The following is a 26,233-nucleotide window of genomic DNA, read 5'->3' on the forward strand; positions in this document are numbered from 1 at the left end:
AGAGAGAAAAGCAAAATTGTGCCTGCAGTTCTAAAGTAAAATTGTCCCCGCTGAAAGCCTTGGTTTAAGGAAATCTTATTCATGAAAATGCCAATTTACAAAACACAAAAATCCATTGTAGGGATTTCCATTTCAAAAAGAAGCAAAAGAGCTGGCAATTTCTTTCAATTGTTACTCTTCCAATGCATTTTCATTGTGTTCAATTCTAAAATTTCGTTAACCTTTCTCATGAATTTTTTACACGAATGGGTAGGCCAATAATTGTCCTCAGACACAAACAGAAGAAACTGAAAGGATTGTTAAAGATAAAACTTTTAGAATTTTCTCCCCACATGTTATCATCCAAACTATTATTTTCCAGGTGCGTCTTTTTCCTGGACCTTTTTCAAGCCTCCACTTTGCAGCCCACTTAATTCTTTAAAAAAGGAGCTTCACTTTTATTTTAACTCTCAGAATCTTGGCATGGAAGAGAAGATCCTTGTAAGTAAATTCATCTTCATTTCTGTTTATCAGCATTGTCAAATTTATTTTTTTAATTGTTTTTAATTAAAAAAATTTTTTTAATGCTTTTATTTTTGAGAGAGAGACAGAGTGCGAGCTGGGGAGGGGCAGAAAGAGGGAGGGAGACACAGAATCCGAAGCGGGCTCCAGGCTCTGAGCTGTCAGCACAGAGCCCGACATGGGGCTCAAACTCGTGAACCACAAGATCATAACCTGGGCTGAAGTTGGACACTCAAGCGACTGAGCCACCCAAGTGCCCCATCATTGTCAAATTTTAAAACACACTTTGGATATTAAATATCAAAAATGCCTTATTATATGTATGGAAAGTTCAGTTAAAAATAATTACTTGCTTGCTCTTTCCGCCATCTTGGAACCCGTGGAGGCCTGCTGGGAACAGGACTCCTGAAACGACAAATATGTCTGGAAGGCTGTGGTCCAAAGCCATTTTTGCTGGCTATAAGCGGAGTCTCCGGACCCAGAGGGAGCACACAGCTCTTCTTAAAATTGAAGGTGTTTATGCTCGAGATGAAACTGAATTCTGTCTAGGCAAGAGATGTGCTCATGTGTACAAAGCAAAGAACAACACAGTGACTCCTGGTGGCAAACCAAATAAAACCAGAGGAATCCGGGGAAAAGTAACTCATGCTCATGGAAACGGTGGCATGGTTCGTGCCAAATTCCGAAGCAACCTTCCTGCTAAAGCCATTGGCCACAGAATCTGTGTGATGCTGTACCCCTCAAGGATTTGAACTAACTGAAAAGTAAATACATAAAGGTGTAGATTTGTTCTCTTGTAAAAAAAACCAAATTACTTGCTTGCACATATTTTCAAATGTGCTAAAAGCAAACCATTTATAAATATGCTTAAATTATGACATATTCACAGGCTCCAGTCATCAGGGGGAGGATCTAGAAGGTCTGGAGTGCTCACATAAAAGTGTGCGATCTGCTAACGTGACCTCTGAGTCAATGAAAAGTAAAGAAATATGCAGAGGTTTCCCTGGCCTGTGGTCATCTTAAAACTATGGTTCTGAACAATCCCAGGAAAGAGAACCAAGGATGCAAAATCCCATAGAAGTTCCACAAGGAAAACACAACACAAGTAACTTTCTTTTGAGTCTTCAAGATGAATTTTTCTCTTTAAGTGGTTAATTGCAAATTTGAGTCAAGATACAGTTTATCCATTTAACAAATATTGAGTGTTTACTAACGTGCCAGCCACTATTCCAAGCACTGGGGATACTTTAAAGAACAGGACAAATAAAACCTCCTCCCTTTTGTGACATTTACGTTTCAGGGACTTGGTCTGAAGACAATTTGTGAGAGTAACATTTTAATCACCTAAAAAATCCAGAAAAAGAAACACTAAACATTTAAAGCCAGAGACTTAAATTGGAATTGAAAGTAGTTTCAGTGCTTGTTTGGGGTCTGCAACTACTGGATTCTTAGGGTATCGACCTTTATCATCTAATTTCAATTTGCCTGTATTTTAACTTCACAACAGATGCATAAATGTCTTCTGCATAAATAGTGCCGAATGCTTAAAATAAGGATCTGAGAGAGAACTGCACTTGCTATGACCGAATGATTTAGGGTGGGTTTAAATCCTTTGGGCCTCAATTTCCTCATTTGGCAGTAAGACTAATATGATTTTTTTCTAAATTTTTTAACATTTATTCATTTTTGAGAGACAGAGTGTGAGTGGGGGAGGGGCAGAGAGAGGAAAAGAACTGTATCTTATTTGTTTTTGTAAATTCAGCACTTGGCATACTGTCTGTCACAGGCTAGGCACTGACAGACACAAAGACCTTGTGGGAGACACATCCATATACCGTATACACACAGGCACACACTTCCACATAAACAGAACTTCACCACAGACAGTGGGAGACACGGAGAATAAGACATTAACGGCGGGCATGCAGAAAAACACACACAAAGAAAAAGAGATCTCGAAGGCAGAAAAAGCAGACTCTACATCCAACGAATAATAGAAATGTAAAAGTTACGTTGTGTTTTTGCAACAACAAGCATAGGAGTAGAAAGCTACTTTTACCAAAAGCTAGATGAGATTCGTCCAGATGTGAATTTTAGCACATCTGTATAACGAAACCGAGGTAAATTAAAACAACTCAGAACAACGAAAGCAGATTGAACATAACTCACGTGGCATCCAAGTACACCCTTGATGTGCAACTGACTGCACGTAAACTAACTCTCACACAGAAGTAAACAGCAAACGCGTTCTGATTACATGCTTCTCCCACACTCACATGAGTATGGCGCTCACACGCCCTCAGCCTCCGGTCTGTCAGGGGAGCCACTGCCCATACAAGGGAAGAGACGAGAGAGAGGGCGAGAGCTTATCCTCAGCCCTACACGACCACAGACTGATACGCGACCACACAAACAGTCATCAGTGTGGGGCAAGCTGTGCCGACAGCCATTCATCCTCTCACCAAATACTGAACACCTTCCCTGGCTTCACGTTCTGCTAAAGACTGGGGTCACTAAGAAGATGGTCCCTCCTGCATTAGCACTTATTCCAAAATGTCTAGACATGGAATTCCTGGAGGTCTTGGTTGAGAAACAGGCCTGCTCTGTTGGTTTCATGGTATGACAGAAACAGTTTTCAAAGAGGCAGAGCCTTGGCTTCATGGAAACTGTTTTTGGTTATCCAATTTTACTGAACCAGCCTGCAGTTTGTATTTCCTGTTTTTGTTTTCTTCAGATGCCAGAAGGCAGGCACTTCGTAACTGTTAAAGATCAAGAGTTTTCTTTTCCACGCAATGTTCAGGCATAGAGGAGTCTGGGGGATAAAAGAACAACTTAGCAGCTTGAGGGTATAAAATAGACCAGTAGAATAATGAATACTACCTGGATGTTTAGGAGCAAAGACACACTGATCTGGTTACTTTTTAATAATTCAAGGTGCCCTTACTGCTCTTACTGTGGGGACTGAGCTAATAAGGCTAATGAATAACTGCCCTTCAATGGGCTAAATTTCCCATAAACTTAGTGCACCTGCGTTTCTGCAAACAAATCCTACATCTGCCTTTAAAACCTTATGTATGTGGGGGTGGGGTTGTATATGCGGTGTATCTGCGTTTATATGTGTGTGTGTGTGTGTGTGTGTGCACGTGCGTGAGTCACAAGTCACCTCGCATAAGTCACCTCGTCCCAGAAAAAGGTTTATTCTTTTTCGTCCCACCTTTTCCAAAGCATCATTCACTTTCCCCCCTAAATTTTATTATTTATAAGGATTCTAGATTATTAGAAATTAAAGTTTTACCTAAGCGTGGAGTATTAAAATATTCCCACATCATATATTCAAAATGTGGTTATTTCAATATCCTAAGAAGTAGAAATTCAGTACGCTTTTTTTTACTAGACACTATAATGAACAAAACTGGGAAGAATTAGGATACAAGCATGAAATTGGAAATCCAGAGATGGAAGAGTTATTGGATGTTGCACAGGTGTAACTGTGTCATTAATTTAATGAATACGTTCTGAGTGCTCTACAAATGAGCCTGTATTCTTCTGATAATCAGGGAACAACAAAGGAAAAATGTTTAAATATAAAATGGCATTTGAGAGATATATTATGTATTTGTTTCATTCGTGAGTGCTTCTAAAAAGAAAGACTAAAACCTATGATCAAGAAAATTGTATACAAAAAAAATTATCTTTGACTAGAAAGAAACAGCAGGAGATGTGGCACGAGGCTGAGTAATGGCCATACTCGAAGAACGCCCTTGTCTCTGTGCAGTAATATGCGACAGCAGTAGCGATGTCATCTGCATGGAATAGGGATATCCATGTATCTGGAATGGGATAGCCTTATCCTTGGGGCTACAAATCTCAGGTGAGTTTATCTCCAGAATCCAAGTCCTCGTTCCTTCACAGGAGATTCCTAGAACTCCAAACCCATCTAGATTGGAGGTAAATACTCTGGGAGGACTGCTGGTTATACCAACAGCACCGGGATGACCCAAGAGAAACTCAGATTCACACTCTTGCTGTCTCCACCCACCTTGGTACCTATGGCAGGAAATTGGAAAAACTCTGCTTATTTAGTCCCCAACTCTTCCAATGCTGGGATGTGATCCTAGGGATCCACTGGAAGTAGTTGATAACCGCAACCTGAAAATGGACTTTATAAGGGTATCCGATTCCCTAATTATTGCATAGATTTATATTAGCCCTTAATGAGATTTTTATTTGATATCAAAGATAATCTAACTTTCCTCTAGAAAAATAAGACTATTTTTTTAAAGGACAGGGTTATGATATCAGCTATTTAAAAATATTATAAAACTAAAAATATGACAACATTGGAACAAATAGTAAGCTCTAAAACTCAATGTACAGAAGAACATAATGTGAAATAAAAAGCAGATCTTGAAACAATTCATCCTATCGCACTGGAAAAGCTGATTACTCAGGAAAATAATTCAGGTTAGAGCCTCTTACTCCGACCGAAACAAATTTTGATAAAATAATAGAAGCATGTGTAAATTGATGTGGGAAACAAAGGCAGAAGGAAATGGCACGTAGAACTAAATTTCCTTATAGCCTGCAACCCATTGACAAATACTTGAGGCAGGCAGAGTAAAATGTTTCTCCAGGAACTCCCTACTGTCTTAATGTTAATGTTTTGCTCCAGGGAAAACCACCTTAGCTTGACAATAGCTAGGCCTCCACTGTCTTGGGAGTCTTCTTTAGCATATGAAAATCTCACTGGAAACTTCCCCCCGGGCTTTACCTCCCCCAACCTCGTAGTATATAACCAGTCTCTCCTCATGGCCCCAGGGCTGCTCTTCCTGCCCATGGGTCCTGTCCCCATGCTTCAGTAAAATCACCTTAAAAAAATTTTTTTTTAACGTTTATTTATTTTTTGAGAGACAGAGACAGAGCACGAGCTGGGGAGGGGACAGAGAGAGAGGGGGAGTCATAGATTCCGAAGCAGGCTCCAAGCTGTCAGTACAGAGCCCGACGCGAGGCTCGAATTCATGAACCATGAGATCATGACCTGAGCCAAAGTCGGACGCCTAACCGACTGAGCCACCCAGGCACCCCAGCATCACTTTTTTTTGCACCAAAGACATCTTAAGGAATTCTCTTTGGCCACTGGCTCCGGACCCCGCAAACCCCACTATCACCCCCCAAAAACCTCATCATAAGTTACCACTTACCAGCTCTCTGGAATAAGAGTTACCTTCCAAGCATAAAAGTAATAGGAAAAAGTGACAAAGAAAAGAATAGTTTTGACCACATCGGATTTTAAAGACTCTGCATATCGCCACCTTAAAAAAACTAAATAATAAATTGAAAAATATGCCATAAAGTATAAATAGTTAAAATACAGTGAGCTTTGAAAATAAAGAACACTATTATTTCAAATATAAAAATGAGCATAGTACACAGACATTTTACATTGTCTAATAGAGGCAGGAAAATGTCTTCTGCCTCTATTGAAATTAAAAAAAACAAATGAAAAGAACACCAAGAAAACGCTTTTCATTTTTTAAGTCAGCAAAATAGTTGATGTGATTAATAACCCATACTGATGAAGTTACAATGAGCCAGGCACTCTCCCACACTGCTAGCCGGGGCAAAGGGGCACAGCCTGTGTGGAAAGTAATGTGGTATTTTGGCAATTTGTTCTAAAAGCCTTTTAAAATGTTCATAGTTCATGTCCTTTGACATAAGAATGGTACTTCTAAGAATTTATTTTAACAAAATAATGAGATGAGCTCTAAGATTTTGGTATACACATTAGTCCAATAAGTATTTTCTGAATGTCTGTTCTGTGCTCGGCCGTGTGTTGGCAGTCATGGGGGATAAGACGAGCAGGTTTTCTGCTCAGTGACCATCTAGTACTTTGTAAAGGATGTTTACTGTGATATTTCTAGTATGAAAACCCTGAAAACAATCTAAGTAACACACAATAAGGGAATGAGTAAACCAATTATGGGGATGTTCATAAAATGGATAATAAGGGCATTAAAAACAACTTTTGGAAAACCTAAATGACATGGGAAAATGCTTATGTTAAAATGTTAATAGTAAGAAAAAAACAGTGCAAAACCAAATATGTAAGATTATCACAACCATGGGAAAATATATATTCATAAACTAGAAGGAAATGAACATGTGTTTGAACACGTTAACATAAGTGATCTCTGTACTTTTCTAAAAGTCTTATAAGACCTGGGCTATAGTCTCAGCTCCATTGCTTATTACTCATATATGACTTTGGGAAAGTCAGTGAAGGCTCTGATAGGGAAAAAAATTATGTATAAGATGGCCGACAGGGCTGATAGGGGAATTCCAGACCCCGCTCAAAGACTCCCCTTCCAGGGTCTTCTTCCTGCCTTGCTTGCCTTGCATGCCAAATTACTATTGTGGAAGTGAATGACTATAAATTGTCCTCCATGCTTATGCTGGGGACTCAGACCGCAGGAGAGTGATCTCCTCTGAGCCCACCAGTGTGAAATAAACCTCCTGCCTTCCAAGATCTCCGAGTGCTTGGTTCTTCCGCTAGGTGATCCAGACCAGGTTCCGTAACAACTCATAGGCCTGAATTTTCTAATTTGTAGAATGGAGCATTAATTCTGGCCTTGACTCCTTCCCAGAATTCAAATTAGATAATGTATGAAGTGCTATTTTGCAAGCTGAAAGCTCTAAACAAATAACCCATGCTTTATTTTCTTAGCAGGGAAGGGTGATAAGCTCTCAAATATTAACCCCTTTCTCCCATTTTTCCATGTCTTTTCTCTCCTTCAAATTCCTATTTAATACAATGCTCATTTTGAGGATGTTTCTCTTGATTGGATTCCATCTGCCCCAAGTCACTTTTTTTTTTCATACTTATTGGCCAGATATATCTCATATGGTGACTTTCTTTAATCTGTGGTCACTTACCAACTGGGGCTATGTAGAGTCTTTAGGAAATCATAAAACTGCCAGTTAGTCACTCCTGTCCTAATGTTTTGCCTAAAGGAGACAGGAACATGCCGAGCTGCCCTAAAATCAACAGATCTCTTCAGGAAAACATTCCACAATTCATTCCTCTGATGGGCGACTTCTGGATCTTAAATATTATTCCCATTCCCATTACATTTTAAATGTAAACCTTCCTCCGAGGCAAAGACCACCCACCTGATGCCTTGTGAGGCACTGTTCCCAGCAGAGGGACATTGACAGTTGGGTCTGCCATGATGCCTTTATCCAGGGAGCGTAAGGACAGGAATTCATAGAAGTACTCTGCCTACAACAAAAGGCAATGACAATCAGTACCATGAGAACCACGGAGCTTGAGAAGGCATTTCTTCACTGGTCATTCCTTTGAGGGGAAAGTGACATTTTTCACTATAGGAACTCTGGTGGAGCACATGACATCCAAAAAATTGTGTAGGCAAAACTCATCCTTCTGGATTTTAGAACTCTAGGAATTAGACTCGAGAGAAGTGATGCTTTAAAAACATTAATGACATCTATCCAAAATATCCACAAGGCAGCCTTTTCACTTAATATTACTTAGTTGCTGTCTTTTAAAAGGATTGAGAAAAACATGCTCTTGAGGAAACAAGTGGTGTCAAAACAATTAAGCAACTGTTAGTCCTTACACAATCAATCCACTTCGGCTTCTTGGGTCATTCTTTAAGTCTTTTGATCAGAATTTGGAAAGCTGTGAGATCTAAGGGAAAATGAAAGCAGTAACTTATTGGCAAAAGAAGATATTAAAGTCCAAAATTTAATGATTTTGCTGTTGAGATTTATTTTTCAGTGCCCTTCCCTTTGGCAGGATTACATTTAATGTCTCAATTTAATTATGGAGAGAAAAGCCTCAAAGTGCAAAAGCCACTGCCGCAATATGGCAACGAGTGATAAAATTTTACATTCTAAACATTTAAATTTTCCCACTAAGTCTAGTAGAGAAGAATAATTCCTCCTACTTGAATATCCATGAAACACTGAAACCAGCGAAGTCTGATCTCACTGGAGAGCTTTGATGCTTAACTGATTCTCAACTGGGTTATTCAAAAGATTTGTGATAGAAACAACGTGTTCTTGCTTGGGATTAAAGAAAAATCAATAAATAGTGTAGATGCCAAAATGAGAGGCAAGCTGAGTGGTTCTGCAGTTATCTGTAGAGATATACAGAATTTGGATGGGTTCATTAACTAAATTATGAATTACATGAATATGGGTTACAAAGAAGTTTAAAAAAGAATATGGCCTTTCTTTATATTCAGTATAAAATTTATTTCCCAGTATGGAGGGTATTAAGAGATACCTGCTAGACATTCACACAATTTTTTGTCCTAAGTCATAGAATCAATGTATTAGGTGTTAAGGACTTTGTAGGAGGATGATAATGCAAAGGGGTGATCTCAGCTGCTATGGGGACATTGGCTATGCTTGCAGCGTGTTGGAAAACACTTCCTGGTTTCACTGGACCAAAAGAAGCACCTTAGTTGACTAAATTCCCACCGTGGCCCCTTCTTTGGGTTGCGGCAGTGTTCCAGAAGACCACCATGAAGAGTCCTTGGTAACAAACTTCCATGAATTAATTTTATTAAATTCATTCACCAGGAGGGCCCTGAGGATAGAGTCAATTCCTACCCTGATGGAGGAAAGGCAGAGGACTGCAAGTCTGATGAAGGAAAGAAGTGTCATCAGGAAAGGTAAGTCAGTTTGGAATGAATGCCTTTGAAAAAGAGAACGTTATTTCCGACCTTGTGGTAAACTGACAACTCTTAAAAGTGGGCTACTTCTCAGATAGTGTTTCATGAATCCAGGTGTTTTAAATGGTTCTGCCAGCTGCACTTCCCTCTACACTTTACTGGATAATGTTTATCACTTGACATTTGGTTCTAAAATATATTTTAGTTGGCATTGTGAAAGGATTTAGTGATACATGCCCTTATAATTCATAACTTTGGTTTATTTGCTTTATTAAGTACAGTAATAACAACAATAACATAACAAATGCCTGCGTAATGCATATGACGTCCCAACGTTTAACACTTGTAGTAACAGTACATATAATGATGGAAAAGAGCTGAGTGGACAGAACACAAACATGCTGAAAATGAAACATTTCAGTGGCTGGATTGCTTCAAATACCATTCAACAGGTCGTCATTTGCTGCTCATAATTCTATCTTTGAGCTCCATCACTTTATAAATGAAATCTACCTCTATATGGGTGATATACTTTAAAAGAGAATTAATAAAAATATAATTAAACATAAGTTAATTTTTTTGTGTGTTACTAAGAAAAAGGATGAAAGACTAGCCATCAATATTAAAACAATGATTGTGTATGATTGATGCTAACTGATTTTTTTCCTTTTCCCTCTTTTCCAAATTTTCTACATGGGGTTCCTTGCCTTTTATAGTGAAATAAACCCATTTATTTAAAACCAAACATTTATTATGTATCCTGCTTTCAGTTCTGTGTGGATGATGATAATCATTGGCTCCGTTTGAATAATTCTCTGGTCACAGATGAAATATTCTTTTTTTGGACTTCTATGTAGGCTGTGCTCATGTAACAATTGGATTTAAATCTCTTGCTTGCGTACTTGCTTTAAGAAAACAACATTTACTAAGAACGTAGCTTCTGAACATGTCTTTCAAAGACTTTTGATGATGTTCAAAGAATGTGGAACTGAGAGTTTTACTCAGGGTCCAGAAACAATTCCATAGAGCCACTGGGTCTCCTGTTGTTGCTTTTGAGTTTGGCCACATGAAGTAGGCTGGCTAATTAGTTTGTAATTCGCATTGGCATGACTGCTCAATATGATGTTTAATGGATTTGTCTGGACAGCCAACATTCTCATTCTTATCAATAATGAATTTCACACTAGAGGCTGTAGGGTGTCCCTTTGACTTCTCTGAGAATCAGTGAGTATCAGTTTTTCTACTGCAAATCTAAGACTATATCATAGGACAGGAATTGGTCAAAACAGTTTCTTGCTTGGATTTTTATTGGCAATAGGCAGTTTCTAGAGAAAGCTTTTTTTTTTGTTCGTCTTTCTTTCTGAAGATGATAATGATGCTATAATTTCTGAAATATATAATTTCCTTCATACTTGGTATATATTTTTTAAAGGGGCTTGCCTATCTACTGTTTTCATTGCCTTCTTAAAAATCCTAATGTGGAAACTACTTAGAAATTGACCAACCTGGGGGGTCTGATGGCTCTGTCGGTTAAGCATCCGACTTTGGCTGGGGTCATGATCTCATGGTTCAGGGGTTCAAGCCCCACGTCAAGCTCTGTGCTGACAACTCAGAGCCTAGAGCCTGCTTTGGATTCGGTGTCTCCCTCTCTCTCTGCTCCTCCCCCACTCATGCTCCGGCTCTCTCTCAAAAACAAATAAACATTAACAAAAAAAAAAAGCTGCAGTTGCCCAATAAAAAAAGAAGAAGAAAAGGAAGAAAGAAATTCACTAACGCTTTGTCTCTGATCTTGACACTGACTTCTTTCAAAGTTTCACTTTGTCATTATAAACGGATCTACCCAAACCACGAGTACCATATAAATATTTCTACAAATAGATTATCATCACCGTGTGGTAGAGATGGCATATATTCCTCATTTAACTTAAGTATTAACTTAAATAGCTAAAATATTTCCCTCAAAGTTAAAATGGCTGATGAAATAAGCGATAGATTTATAATGTCATATTTTCAGTTCTAGACAGGACTTTCTGTTTTTACTTTATTTATAATATAATAAACAGTCTTGGTCCCAAACCTCTCCACTGGAAAAACTTATTGGGGGGCAAATAAAACTTACATTCTAGGCCAAAGAACAGCGAGCTCGCTTTAAAGTTTGGGAACAAGTTTCAGAGATTGTAGATTTATTACTTAGATAAAAGGAACTCAGAGCATGAACTCTAATAGGGAGGTGGCATATTGGAGAGCATGAAACCTCTATTAGGGAAAAGAACATTTTGTTTTATTAAATGACACTAATGGAAACTCAGGTAGAGGTAAGTAGGGTGCTTATTTGAGAAACACATGAAAAGATCGCCTTGTATTCAAACAAAGAATGGGCCTATTCAGGAGAATAATTCACTTCTAAATTAACTTGCTGAAAAATCTTGCCGGCCTGGCTTGCCATGCAGTAAATTTTCTTTTCATGGAGAAGTATAAAAGACACCCAAATATTATCAAGAGAGGAGTTGAGTGCTGGAGCAAGTTAACTTGCTTCCAAGCAACTTGGCTGACTATTAAGGTTGTTCCTTCCAGAAGAGATGAAGACATCATTTAAGCGGCAAAATGGAATAAACTCAGAAGGCCCTTCACGCTGGCACTCTTTCTTGGGTGGACTCAGAGAGAGGAAGCAGAGAACTACATTGGGAGGAACAGGGAGAATCCAGGATTTATCATCTTTGAAGTTATGGGTTTGTGGTGCATACTTAATCTAATAAGCACAATAATTACAGGAACCTCTGAGTTAAGAATCAAAGGTTGTTTTTTTTTTAATTTTTTTTTAACGTTTATTTATTTTTGAGACAGAGAGAGACAGAGCATGAACAAGGGAGGGGCAGAGAGAGAGGGAGACACGGAATCTGAAGCAGGCTCCAGGCTCCGAGCTGTCGGCACAGAGCCCGACGCGGGGCTCAAACTCACGGACTGTGAGATCATGACCTGAGCCGAAGTCGGACGCTTAACCGACTGAGCCACCCAGGCACCCCTTGAATCAAAGATTTTTCATAAAACCATGGCTCTCAAACCTCTTTTGACTTCATGTATCATGATGCTAACCTAAGTGTTCATGAGAGAACACTAAAGCAATAGTGGGATCAGGGTTGTCCTAAAAAAATATCTCAGGCGATTTGTAGATACAAAGCATATAGATGTTGTAAAGTTTGAAATCTACAAATAATTTTTATTGAGTGTTTACTACACTCCAGTCACTGTTCACTGAATTCTCACAAGAACCTGGTGTTATTATAGCATGCATGTTTGTTCAGATTAGCCAGGCATTCAGTGTGAGAATTACCAGGAGGATTTGAAATAGTTCCTACACTGTATGTGAAGGGCAGGAAGAAATCTACTAAAGTAAGCATGAAAGGAAAATAGTTCAATGTTAAAGTCCCAAACAAAATGAATAAACACGCCCAATGCTTAAAATAATCTGACGCCTGAATGTCTAGACCAAAAATTGCCAGATCTCACATTCTTCCTGGGCATTCTTCTTGTCACCTCCCTGCAAAATTTCATCCTTCAAACTCACAACTCATTATCTTTGGATGCTGTGACACTCTGTGGATTCTTCTCCCGTGTCTTGATTTTCCTGCATTTCCTTATTAACTCTTCTCCTCTCAGCTCCTGACTGTAAAAATCGCTAAGACTCAGGCCTCCGCTCTTCTCTCTTTATATTCTATCATAAAACTCATGCACATTCACAAGTTGAACTATTTCCTCTTGGGCAATGATGCTCAGTGTGAACCATTCACACTGCCTCATGGCCATGCTTGTGTGCATGGAGCTTAAGTCATTTATCTTCCCAAACCAGCTTCCTGACTCGATGTCTTTGTATCTGTCAACAGTATTATCATTTTTCCAATAACAAAAGTACTGAACCTCTGAGTCATTGTTTCTTGTCTCTACCTCATCTCCCAATAGCCAGACACCAAAGTCTTGTCCTTTGTCCTTGTATAATCTTTTGATTCTGTCCCTGCCTCTCACTCCTACTGCTTCCTCCTCCTTAACCCAGCCTTTGTTTACTCATGTTGGCATTATTAGAACATTTTCTGAAGTATCTTTCTTGCTTCCCTCTTTAAAACCTCTGCTATGGGGCGCCTGGGTGGCTCAGTCGGTTGAGCGTCTGACTTCAGCTCAGGTCACCATCTCACGGTCCGCGAGTTCGAGCTCTGCGTCGGGCTCTGGGCTGATGGCTTGGAGCCTGGAGCCTGCTTCTGATTCTGTGTCTCCCTCTCTCTCTGTCCCTCCCCCATTCATGCTGTGTCTCTCTCTGTCTCAAAAATAAATAAACATTAAAAAAAAATTTTTTTTAAACCTCTGCTATAACATAAGCCAATATATCTAGTGGAAACATCGGTTTTGCCATATCACAATGCTTTCATGTCACCCCTTATCTCTGGGATAGGGCCCTCAGCCTGTCAAGTGTCCTTCAAAATCTGGCTCCAAATTTCCTTTATTTTAGACTACTCCCCAACAGAGGTCCTCTTCTGAGGCTCAAATGATGTGCTCTAAACATTACCAAAACCATACCTCTATTCCAGTGTTTTCGCCTGCACTGACTGGTAATAGGACCCAAACCAGCATAGCCCTTAAACATACACTGTCCTGTATTATTGTTAAACTTTTCCCACGTGGAGATCATGGATTTTCATGTACAGTTTGGATTCTTTGTGGTTAGGGATGGGATTCTATCTTTCCCCCAACACTACTAAGGATTCACTCAGCATTGGGCACACCAGGCGTTTAATGAATATTTGCTGAATGAATGAATGACCTACTGAGAAGCATCCAGATGCGTAAGCCCAGTGCATCCCAGGGCACACTGCTATGGTGAAGGGGCATGAGCCTCTGATTTTACCGACAGGAATCAGCTTTTCTGTTTCGGTAATTGCTAAATTACTTTTATGGGTCAAAAGATTCCCTTTTACTTTGCTGTGTGGTCAGTCACTGCGGCATATGTAGAGAATAGAGAACATGTTTGAAAAAAAGAGCAATCAAACATTGACATTTGATATCCAACCAATCTCTGTGTAATTCGTAACTGTTTTATGCTTGTTTAGGGACAAAACCCTGGCAATGAGGTTCCCAGAATAAATATAGGCAGATAGTGTAGACAAGGTCCAGTTATGACACATGATGTTGTCCAATGCTCTTCTGGTTCATGTTTCCAGAAGAGACCGGATCTCTTCTATAAGTTACATATATATCATTTTAATTATATGTAATTCACATAATTTTAAGTGTATACATTTTGTAAGATTGTATAAATTTATATAAATTTTGCCTTGTCTAATTACAATATGCAATTACAATGTCACTGAGAAAGTGTGAAATGTCAACAAAGACTTTTTTCCTGAAGTCTTTTGAAACTGGCTCTAAGAAAAACTTGTTTCAAAACCAAAAGAAAAAGCTCCTCCCCATGCAGAGTAGTTATTTAATTATCTCACTGGTCTTGGCTTAATTGACAACAAAATGAACATTGCTTAGAGAATTTCAATCAGCCTTGTTCTTCTGTTCCAGTAATCATTTTTATACACACTGCCATCGACCACAGTTAGCGCGCTGGGTTGAGGGAGTAAAGCTATTGGAATATAATGGTAATATTCAAACTTAAAGTCCAAGTAAACACATCCGGGACCATGAAAGTTTTGTAAACTAAAACTGGCAGGAGATCACAGGGTTTGGCTTCACATGAATCTGAAATATCTAAGACATTTTCCATCTTTTCCTCCTCTGGTTTGGAATCACCATTGCTCATGCAAACCAGAAACAGACCTGGCTATCTGACACATCACTGGCTAGTCACTCTCTTTTAAGATTCCTGAAGATAGAAAACCAATGTCATAGAGCACTATATTGCTGTTTTGTGTTGGATAAAACCAAAAGCGAGGGGTTTTTAATGTTTATTTTTTGAGGGAGGGGTAACAAGAAAGCAGAGAAGCAAAGCATTGGGGAATGGAAAAGAGGTTTTTCTCTTCTAAAGACCAAGAAAAAGGATGCAGTATGCAGACAAAACGGGCTCTAAAAATACAGCCCCCTTCAGCATACTGCTTTCACCAGATTGCCAAAATTTTCCACGGGAGGGGCAACGTAGGCAGCAGTGAGGCTCCCGAAGGCTTCATTCCTCTTTATTCCTCAAGGCTTCTGGGACAAGGACCTCCTCCTCCCAGTGAGCCTGCCCTAATCCAAACATCTGCAAAGTTATGGGTCAATGGCAACCCCCAAATTGGGCACTGAGAAGGCCAGTATTGGGCACTATCAGGTGGGGTAAGGAATGGGACTGGGGAAAGAAAACTTTGTTCTAAGGGGTACAGCTGGCACCCAGTGGGCCAGGGCCAGGCCAAACAGGAGGTGTGGGAAGAGAAACCTTGGGAGCACAGCCACTCGCTTCCCCTGGCTGGGATGGTAATTATTGGAGAACATGGAAGGGCTCAGGAGGCAGCGGTTTGAATGCATCGTGCTCTAGAGGAGCCGAGAGGGAGATTTCAGCTCTGAAAAAAGAAAAGAAGTACTTTCTCTGTTTTTTTTCTTCTCATCTCACGATGTACACTTGAATATTTCTTTTCTTAAAGCTTCAGAAGCAGTCATTGGGTATTTGTTTATATTGGGGGGGGTGGGTGGAGAGAGAATTGGCTAAGAGCTATTTCTTTGATAATAGTTTAAAAACTGAGCGATTATCCTCACACATCATGGAGTACATTCATTCTTCATCAGTATCTCATTCCCTTGTTCTCGCCTTCATGCAATTCACACAATAGTGTATCTTCAGTACATCACATTTTTTAGGACAGAATGACTTTTATAAAATGTAGAAATAAAGTTGTGTAGCACCTCTAAGTAGCTTGAAAGGGGCAAGACTGATGTCCCATTTCTTTCAGTGTTCTTTTTAATGTAGAGTTATCTCCTGGGATGTATATTTATTTCATTCCACTATAAAAAGTATTCGGAAATCTTTAACTGACTTAGAAATATCAGTGGATGTTCTCAGTGATGACTTTAAAAATATTTACCATTAGGTCATGTTTGTCTTAGTTTTAGCTTCAGGTAGTTTTCTAAAATTCCTTAATATACTTTTATTGAAACCACATGGACAGTGTTAACTTACGTCTTGATAAGAGCCAGAAAAAAAACCAGACTTTCCTTCTTGACTTTATGTTTTGAAAAAAAATGCATTAAACTATTTGGTAAATAAGAGATATGCCTTAATTTGACTTCTTTGTCCATATAATCACAATTTCATATATCAGGATACTATGTCACAAGATGCCTCCGATGACCAGTTTCTCTGTTCCTATCTAGAAACCAAATAGAGAAAAAAAAAGTCTGTAATTTTAGTTTTAGATTTTAGGGAACTAGTGTTACTAGCAAAAGATTCAAATAGCAGTCATCACTATAAATTTATTTTTATACTTCAGGAAAAGCCATTGCCTAGAACATGCAGCGTAATCATCCTTTTTAATCTTCTAAGTTCCTCTAGATACTTGCTATTTTAAAACTGTTACTAAGACATGCATTATTCATCCTTTATAAGAAAATGAGAAACTGAGGCAGAGCTGAAGCAATTTCTTGGAGAACACTGATGATGAAAATCCATAATCTGAGGACTGGCTAAATCTATGGGGCCAACTTCAGTTGCCCCCTGACACCCCTGAGCAATTCTTTTAAACATGCTGGTCTTTCCCTTCCCCCCACACACCAATTCCATAGTTTCCCCCAAAGTCCTCTGCCCCATCCCTGCTATCATTGCTCGACTGATGACTGGATCATATTCACAAAGGAAACAGAAATGGCTACACATGAATTCTCTCAACTTTTCTTCCATCCACCTACAAATAGCCCACATCCACATTCAGTCAGCTTCCTTCCCATATCCTCTGAGATTGGCTCTATCAATAATGCCATCGTCCCTCATGTATATTAATAGGACTAAAAGGTTAAAACCCAACCCTGTCGCCACGAGGCTCTCTTTCTTCCTTCCTGTCAGCACCATGCTTCCGGAGGAGTCTATACTCATGGCTGCAGTGTTCTTGCTCATCAGTCTTTGGCTCACTAAGGTAAGGCTGGTGCCCTCATCGCTATTAAAATGTCTTCATAAAAGGTCACAGATGGCCTCCAGGTTGTTACAGCCAACGAGCACTTTCCATCTTAATCTCTCCTGTATTCTCTGAAAATTTTTATTATAATCAACTTCCCTCTCTCTCTCTCTCTCTCTATGTCCTATATCAGCAACAGTGTCCATGAACTCCTCCTCTCCTCCTGTCTATCTTTCTGTAATGGTCTTCCCAGGCTTCTCTTTCTATAATGGCACCTGGAAAAAGAGTTCTGAAGGTGGGCCCACACACCATAGCTTATGTGTTCATATATATGTGACTGTTTTTCTGAGCACAGCAGACCCTGGTTCTCCTCACATTCTTTTTTTTTTTTTAATTTTTTTTTTAACATTTATTTATTTTTGAGACAGAGAGAGACAGAGCATGAACGGGGGAGGGTCAGAGAGAGAGGGAGACATAGAATCTGAAACAGGCTCCAGGCTCTGAGCGGTCAGCACAGAGCCCAATGCGGGGCTCGAACTCACAGACCGCGAGATCATGACCTGAGCCGAAGTCGGACGCTTAACCGACTGCGCCACCCAGGCGCCCCTCTCCTCACATTCTTAAACGAGTCCATGATTCAAAAAGAAGAAAAAAATGGTTAAGAGCCACTGCCTTAAAATGTTGATGTTTCCAGGAAACAACTCCTGCTCTCCTCTTCTTGTCTCTGCCCTCTTCTTGAAGTATTTTATCTATTTCTGTGACTTTATACCGCCATTTCAATGACCTCCAGATTTTTATCTCCACTTTCCATGCTTCTTCTTAGCTCTCAGTTCATGTTGGTAGCTGTCTACCAGACGTCTCTCCTTGGGCCTAATTTATTTGAACCAAACTCATCACCTTCCTGATGAACCTGTGCACTCACATTTCTTTAGATAGCACTGTATACCTGATTACCCAAGGAACAAACTTGGCAGTCTTTCTATACCCCTAACTTTTTTCTGACCAGGCATCTCCACAAACTATCCCTGATTTCTCAAATCTGTTCCCTTCTTTTCCTTCCCACTGTTACTACCAAAATTCAGGCATTTCTCACATAGGCTCCCGTAATTGTCCGCTAACCTATCTCCCCATTAACTCATGCTATCTGGATTTATGCCTTCCAGGCTACACTATCATCCATTTTTTTCCTCATAAATGCCAACTGGGCCACACCACTACTCCCACGTGAAACTCTTAATAGTTTCTAATCACGAGGAAGAGTTTAGCGACAGCTTTACATTTGGCTCTGACCACTGGCCTCTTCTCTCACATCTTAGTTCCAGCAAACTTTGAGTCCAATCTTAGGTCCAGTAAGCTTTAAGTCCACTGAACTGCCATGCTCTCTCCTGAATCCTGCTCCCTACTCTATGCCCGGAATGTCCACTCCCTTCTCTTGTCCACCACGCAAACTTTGACTTACCTCTCCAGGCACAGGTGAAATATCATCTCTTTGGTAAAACTTTCCCGTCCCAGATTCTTCTTTCCTGCACTTTGCCCCTTATCTTTACTATTGTACTTACAGTAACAATCTGTTTACTTGTCTTCCCCATTAAATTCTCCTCTATGGAAGGGACTTTGTCTATTTTTATTTGAATCCCCAGTGACTAACAGTTTTGGTGGCATAAAAGCTTTTTATAAAAAATAAATTCAAGCTTTGAGTCAAACTATTCATACCCTAAAAATATAGGTAAATCACATCTTACCATGTCCATTCCCAGTCATGAAACTTCTGACTTTAAATGAAACAGAAGCCCAAGTATACTTGTGAACCCTTGATTGAGAGAGGTAGACACTGGCATCCCAATCACAAGTCAGCAGGAAATAGGAGATAACGGGGCCATACACAAGGAGACTCAAGCTGGTCCCAAGCTGGCTCTCCATGGAGACTGCTAACAGTCCAAAATAACAACATCCACAGGCTGGGGTGAATATAGGTGAAATCTGGGCTACAGTAAGACCAACTTGGCTTGAATTCTCATTCCATTACTTACCAGTTGGTCTTGGGCATAGTCCTAGCCTCTTATCTATTGAGTGTGTCAGGCAACAGGCATTGTATACACCTACAATGCCAAGGAAGACCAAAAACAGATCTAGTATTTATGCTTATGGAGCTAGCAGACTGAAAGGGAGTTGGTCATTAACCAAATAACTAAAAAAATTCAGACCGTGATAAGATGCTTTCGGGGAGAAGCATGTAGCATTTTGGGAATATGTAATTAGGCTTAGCTTGCCTAGTTGTCAAGAAAGGCTTGCCTGAGAAAGAATGGCAGAACTGATATCTGCTTATGGGACAGACGTTAAACAGGTGACAGGGGGCAACAGTTTTGGCAGAGGTAAGATCAGGTGCGTAAGCTCTGGCAGGACTTTGGCAAGCTTGAGGAACTGAAGTGGGGCCAGCACCTACTCTATGGTGTTTTTGCAAGATGAAAGTAAGTCATGGCTGGAGTAGGTAACCAATGTTGACACATGGGAAGCTTTCAACAAATGGTAGTCATCATTAACAGGATCAATACACAATTCTCTTATTGCTGGGGCATGCTAGTGGGAGTTTTTAGACAGTGGAAGAATCCACACGTAGAAAGGAACATTCTGGGGATTTCTGAGTGTTTGGGGCTAGAGGAATGTGATCAAGGGGGTTCCCATGGGTCCTGAAGGAATCAGCTATGTGCTGTGGGCCTAGGAGTAGAGTTCATAAGGAACAAGGGGCTGTGAAAATAGTCTAAAAAAATATTTTCCTTTTCTGTTTAGTGCAGCTGTGGGCTTACAGGTGAGGTTAGAGTAAATAGGTAAAATTGGAATTGCCATATTTCTTTAGCTTTAAAACAAATGAGAAATGTCTTATTGACTATGATCCTACAGGGAATTTATAGGATAGAAGAATAAGTAAAACTACACCACAAAGATATAATCAATGAAATCCAGGCTATGGGACACTATGGGCCAAACACCCAGGGTCCTCAACAAAAATTTGAAGGAATAAGGAAAGAGAGAGAGATGGAGGGGAAACCTAAAGATTAGTGGGCACAGGGTGTGCACCTTTCTTGGATTCTCATTCGAATAAACGAACCTTTAAAAATGTATGGGCAATAGTTGGAAATTTAAACACTAACCAGATATTTGATGATGTTAAAGAATTACTTTTAATGGTTTGGGGGATTTTTGAAAAAACTTTTTTTTATCTTTTATAGATACATACTAAAATATTAATAGGTAAAATTACATGACACCTGAGATTATTTCAAAATATACTGTGGGAGGGGGGCATGGGTAGGGAGTATAGATAAAACATGGATGGCCATGAATTAATGATTCTTGAATCTGGGTGATGGATAAATGGCTGCTCATTTTTCTATTCTCTCAATATTTGTATATGCTTGAAATTCTCCATAATAAAATGCTTTTTTTAAAAGTTTATTTATTTTGAGAGAGAGAGAGAGAGCATAAGGGGAGAGAGGCAGAGGGAGAGAGGGAGAGAATGCCAACCAGACTCCAGGCTGTCAGTGCAGAGCCCGACGTGGGGCTCAAACTTATGAACCGTGAGATCATGACCTGAGCCGAAATCAAGAGTCGGGTTGCTTAACAGACTGAGCTACCCAGGTGCCTCAATAAAAAGCTTTTAAATAAAGAAAAACAGCGAATACTGGCATTTGTGTTGAATGAATAAGCTTTAATTCACAGACAATAACACATCGCAAGTGATACAGTGATGCTTCCCCCCGGGCTGCATGCTCATTAGCTGTAGCTCCCCGCTCACTCTGGTCCTGCCATGCTGGTTTCCTTGCTGCTTCTTAATGTGCCAGGTACACTCCCGTTGGAGGGACCTGGCACTAACTATGCCTTCTGCTGGGGCGCTTTTCCCCCAGATAGCCACATAGCTTACCCCCTTTTAAATTTTATTCCTTTCTAGTAAAATGTCATCTCATCCAAGCAGCCTTGCCTGACCATCCTCTCTGACACAGCAGCCCCCACCATGCATATTCTTATTCTCCACTTTATGTTTTTCACTAGGACTTATCATCACTTGATATATGTCCATTTAAACATTTAACAAATTACGTATCTCCTCCTAAGCTTTACAAGGGCCATCACTCTCTTGTGTTCACTGCTGTATTTTCAGTACCTAGAGCAGTGCCTGGCACATTGAAAGGGCTCAATAAATGGAGACATTGGATAAATAAATTGGATGAGTCAAAGAAAGAAAGAAGAAAGTTCAGCTAACATAATGACATTCTTCTGTTCATGTTTCAATTTGGTAACATTTTTGTTATTAATTAATTAGAATTAATTTACTTTAAAATCTTTGCCAGGGTCAGAGCTGTTGGCTGAGATTGATCTGTAGGGTAAAAGGCAAGATCTAGGAAAATCAAATGTGTTTTGGAAATATAAGCACAGTATAATTTAACCGTAATTTTACTGATTACATGATTTCTTTCTACTCAGATATTAATACAAGAAGTTGGTTGTATGAGATAAAACATTGAGTTTAATTTAAACAGGAGTAAATACTCTTATTTCCTTTAGTAAGTTCAGATCAAGGGTATTATTATTAGAGTTTCTCAAAGAGAGAGACTGAGACCTCTTCTGCAACCCTCACCTTGCCTAACGCTGTGCTACACAATACAGGTAATATGTACTACTGATTTAAAACAGTACTTTTAAAACCACATACTCTCCGTAGCTGTCTTTGTCAGAAAACTTTTTATATCAATACAAGTGAGTAAGTATGAGTGTTGGAAAACTTGTAAATGACCGAACACATTGAGCACATCTGAAGGAAGTGCACACCAGCAGAAAGAATCATGGTACCAAGCCCCTCAGGTGGGAAGGTACCTGGCACATTCAGAAAAGAGAAGGAGGCCAGTGTGGCAGGACCCGAGCGGGCAGGGCAGTGTGTTTTTCAGCATCCAGCAGGACGGGAAGCAGCCCTCCATCACAGGCAAAGGAATCCAATGCTCCCAGTGGAGGAACCCCAGAAAGTGCCCACAGTAACAAGATCAGCTCTAAACACCCTCTGGGGCCACAGGAAACTGTACGCGACACCAAAGCCCTGTCTCTTATCTCTTGTCTCTGTTTCCCAGGCCCCCCACCTGCCCCCTAGCCTTTCAGCCCTAGAGGAGTTGGAGAAGAGTCAATCATGGTGCCTTCCAGGCTGCAGCTAAGGGAGGGGAGGGATTTTAACTCTGAACGCAGTCTGGAATTTTAACTATAGAGCAGTGGATATTTTAATTACTGAAATAAGAATAATCTTAGCACTAAAGTAATCAGAAGGCATTTTATTATCGTTGGCTAAGTAGAGAAAGTCCAGGATCTGCCTGAGGAGTCATCCAAAGGCCCAGGGAGAAAGTCACCTATACAGTAGGTTTACAGGGCCTGCTGTGAGAATCAGTAAAGACTGCACAATGTGATCACACACGGTGGCATTTTGCTTATTTGGTGTAATAGTTTTAAGCCTCGGGTCCTTACATAAGGATCTTAGGTAGGAACCAAAGAGGAGGCAGCGTATTTCCGTTGGTAACCTCACTGTCTTTCTATTTTGCCCACTTAACATATGCGGAATATTAGCACAAATGTGAGCCCTCCTCTATTTCTTTTTAATTATTATATGTTATGCATTAGCTTTCTCATTTCTAAGAATTATTTGCTGTAAATTCCTTAGGACTTTCAATTTCCCTTCCTAGATGTAAACCTAGTTAATGACCATGACTCTCTCCAGAGAGCACATAGTGAACGACAGTACTTTACAGTTAAAATAAATGGGTAATGAGGCGGATGTGAGCAGACACCATAGTTAGTCAAGCTGAGTCATTAAAGAAAAAAAAAGCACATTAAAGCTGAATCAACTGTCATCTTTTAGTGATGACTGTTGATTTGATGTGATGAGAGAAAGTTCATGCACGTGGATGGGTTGATTCGGCTCCTGGATGGTCTGGAACATCGTTAACTCATACAGACTGATTCTGGCCCTGGTTCAAACTTCTCAGCCTTTGTTCTTGGGGCTCAGAGGATGGCTTTGAAGTTCAGGATAAAGCTCTTCTAACACACCATTACCAAAGAATAACCTTTTGATTATGATCTCATGAAAGTATAATCAATAACTTACATAAGTTAAAACCATGGCAAACAGTGATGGTCCTGTAATTGGACCTTTATGAATTCCATATGTAACAATCTCTGCATTAGCTAGCAGTCTTGCATAATACATATATTTCTTCCCCAAACATAGCTGTTGAACTTTCTTAAAAGGCTATGAAACTTTTCACAGCTACTGTCAGCCTTGAACTCTTCGGGCCCCTGAACTTGGGTGTGGGTACATTAACAGGCAGGATTTTTGGAAAGCTTAAAAGGATAAATAAATATTTCTCCCCAATCCAATAGACACTCACTTGTGCAAAGCAATTTAATCAAAGCCAGTTAAGTTTTTACTTAATTGTGTAGCTTGTGTGCTTTAAAAAATAGTTCAGGGGGAAAAAAGACCTCCAGCAAACGATTAAAAACATAAGTAGAAAATATATTCACTTAGTAAAGGCTAGGAAGCCGTTATCCCATTATCTACATTATCTAAGATTGGTATTTACTCCTCTCTCTCGTTAAGCTAAATTATACTATTACTAAATTTAAAATGTAAGTGTTTGGGGTAGTTTAATTGGCTTCACTTTGGGAGGAAGGGCAGTATGCATGCAAAAAAAGACTTGGGAAGAAAAGTATCTAACCATGGTCACAGTAGTTAAAAACAAAAACCAAAACAAACCAACAGAGTTCTCTGATGGATTGAAGGGGACAAAGAAGAAGTCTGAATTGAAGGAACATTTAACGACAGAATGAAAGATATGCAAGGAAAGAGGAGTCCCATCCTTTTAGACTAAACATCAGATCTTTAAGGAGAGATGAGACTATAAAGCCAAAACCAATAAATAAAGTTGGGGGACACATCAAAGGAGTTATTTTTGTATCTTCACCCTCTCTTCACAACTATTACTACCCCCGACAGTGTCACCTTAGTTCTGTTGCCTGTTACCATGAAGTAGCATTTTTTTGGGAGCATATCTGAAAATTGCCAAAGGGGAGGGGAATGGGAGATCCAGGCTTCCAGTTATAGAGTGGATACGTTACAGGAATAAAACATACAGCATATGGAATATAATCAATGGTATTGTAATGGCGTTTTATGGTGACAGCTGGTAGCTACACTTGTGGTGAACATGGCAAAACACACACGCTTGTCGAATCACTATGTTGTGCACCTGAAAATAATGTAACACAGTGTGTCAACTATAGTTCAATAGAAAAAACTTGCCAAGCTAATTTCCAGCAAATTTATAAACTGTTAGATTCCTTAGTTCAAAATAGCACCATTAAAGTAATCTTTGTGACTCTACTGTCACTTTATAAAACTTCTGCACTTGTAAATATGTTACTAGCTTTCCAATTAAAATTTGAATTACTGACTCACAATGCCTTCATTGTACCATCTACATTAAAACACGTGATATGGGGCGCCTGGGTGGCGCAGTCAGTTAAGCGTCCGACTTCAGCCAGGTCACGATCTCGCGGTCCGTTGAGTTCGAGCCCCACGTCGGGCTCTGGGCTGATGGCTCAGAGCCTGGAGCCTGTTTCTGATTCTGTGTCTCCCTCTCTCTCTGCCCCTCCCCCGTTCATGCTCTGTCTCTCTCTGTCCCAAAAATAAATAAAAAACGTTGAAAAAAAAATTAAAAAACAAAAAACAAAAAACGTGATATATGATTCCGTATCTCCTCTATTTGATTATATATAATTCCTAAATGCAGAGACTGTAACTATTTACCAATCTATTTTAATTGTCCAACTTCATTTAATAAAAATAATTTCAAAGCCCTATACACACACACACACACACACACACACACACACACAGATGATCAAAGAAGACCAGTACACTGAAGGGGAAAAGGATCAAGCTTTTAACATCTTCTGTTTGATTGTTTTTAAGGAGGTATCAGTGAGCTGGTTTTGGTCCAGTTTCTGTCCAGTTGTGACAGAAGGCCACAGGCTACATAAAGAGGAAAGGAAATAGGCCGATGGGAAAACCAGATGTACACAAATCAGCAGGGCCAATATGATCTAACTCGTGACTTGTATGAATGTGTGGAAACTAAAAGGTAGTGAGAAATGAGTCTCCTGTATTTTTTTTCTTTGCAAGAAAGAAAAAAAGGATGGCTTTGGAAATTATAGATCTGTTAACATCAGTATCTGTTTTTATGACTCTCACACCTTGAAGAATAACCTAGATATCAACATAGGGTCACAAGAAACAAATAGTGCTTCCTCAATTGACGTCCTTCCTCAAAAGAAAGGGCAGGAGGCAATAGAGAGTCTACCTTTATGTCAAAATCACTATTGATTGCTTCCTACAATTGGGAAGTCCAGCCTTCACTCTTCTATAGGATGGCTAAACAATCAGTTTAAGAGTTTAAGAGTTTGTGTGGTATTACATTCAGACTGGTCTTGGAAACCAATCTATCAAGATTTCCTATGAGTGGCTTTTGTAAAAAAAAAAAGTGTGAAGGTGCTTACAAAAGCTGTGGCCTTTCTTAAATTAAGTGGCTTTTCATACTCTGGAAGACAGAAGCACCTAAATGTTCTTAATCAATTAAAACATCTCAACACTAAAACTAGAATAAAATTTGCAGGGACAAAAAGCCAACCATTGAGGTATAAGGGAGCAGCTGAAAGTAGAGAAATCAGATCTGGAAAATCATAGTTTGTTACAAACTGAATATGAGTTAGCAATCTTCTGCTATATAGAAAAAGTCAACTTGATTATGAAATTTACTGTGTGTAAAATTCTTCCTTCATGTCATGCATTACATAGGATACTAGTATCTATTTAGAGAACAAACTGGTGGTTGCCAGAGGGGAGAGGGGTGGTTCAACAGGTGAAAAAGATGA

The 26,233-nt window shown here is 39.6% G+C and overlaps 2 protein-coding genes across 2 annotated transcripts in view; one reads left to right on the forward strand and one right to left on the reverse strand.

Annotated features, from left to right (window-relative positions):
• Window positions 1-26,233, reverse strand: part of WIF1 (WNT inhibitory factor 1) — a 69,262-nt gene that overhangs the window by 19,309 nt on the left and 23,720 nt on the right. The window contains exon 3 of the mRNA XM_043562954.1: window positions 7,672-7,780. Coding sequence (XP_043418889.1) covers window positions 7,672-7,780 — 109 coding nt within the window. The remainder of the gene's footprint in view (window positions 1-7,671; window positions 7,781-26,233) is intronic.
• LOC122472940 (60S ribosomal protein L35a-like) lies at window positions 835-3,940 on the forward strand. Its single transcript, XM_043562955.1, has one exon. The coding sequence runs from the start codon at window positions 921-923 to the stop codon at window positions 1,251-1,253; it is 333 nt and encodes a 110-aa protein (XP_043418890.1). The 5' UTR covers window positions 835-920; the 3' UTR covers window positions 1,254-3,940.

This window comes from Prionailurus bengalensis, chromosome B4 (assembly GCF_016509475.1).
Source record: "Prionailurus bengalensis isolate Pbe53 chromosome B4, Fcat_Pben_1.1_paternal_pri, whole genome shotgun sequence".
Lineage (NCBI taxonomy): Eukaryota > Metazoa > Chordata > Mammalia > Carnivora > Felidae > Prionailurus > Prionailurus bengalensis.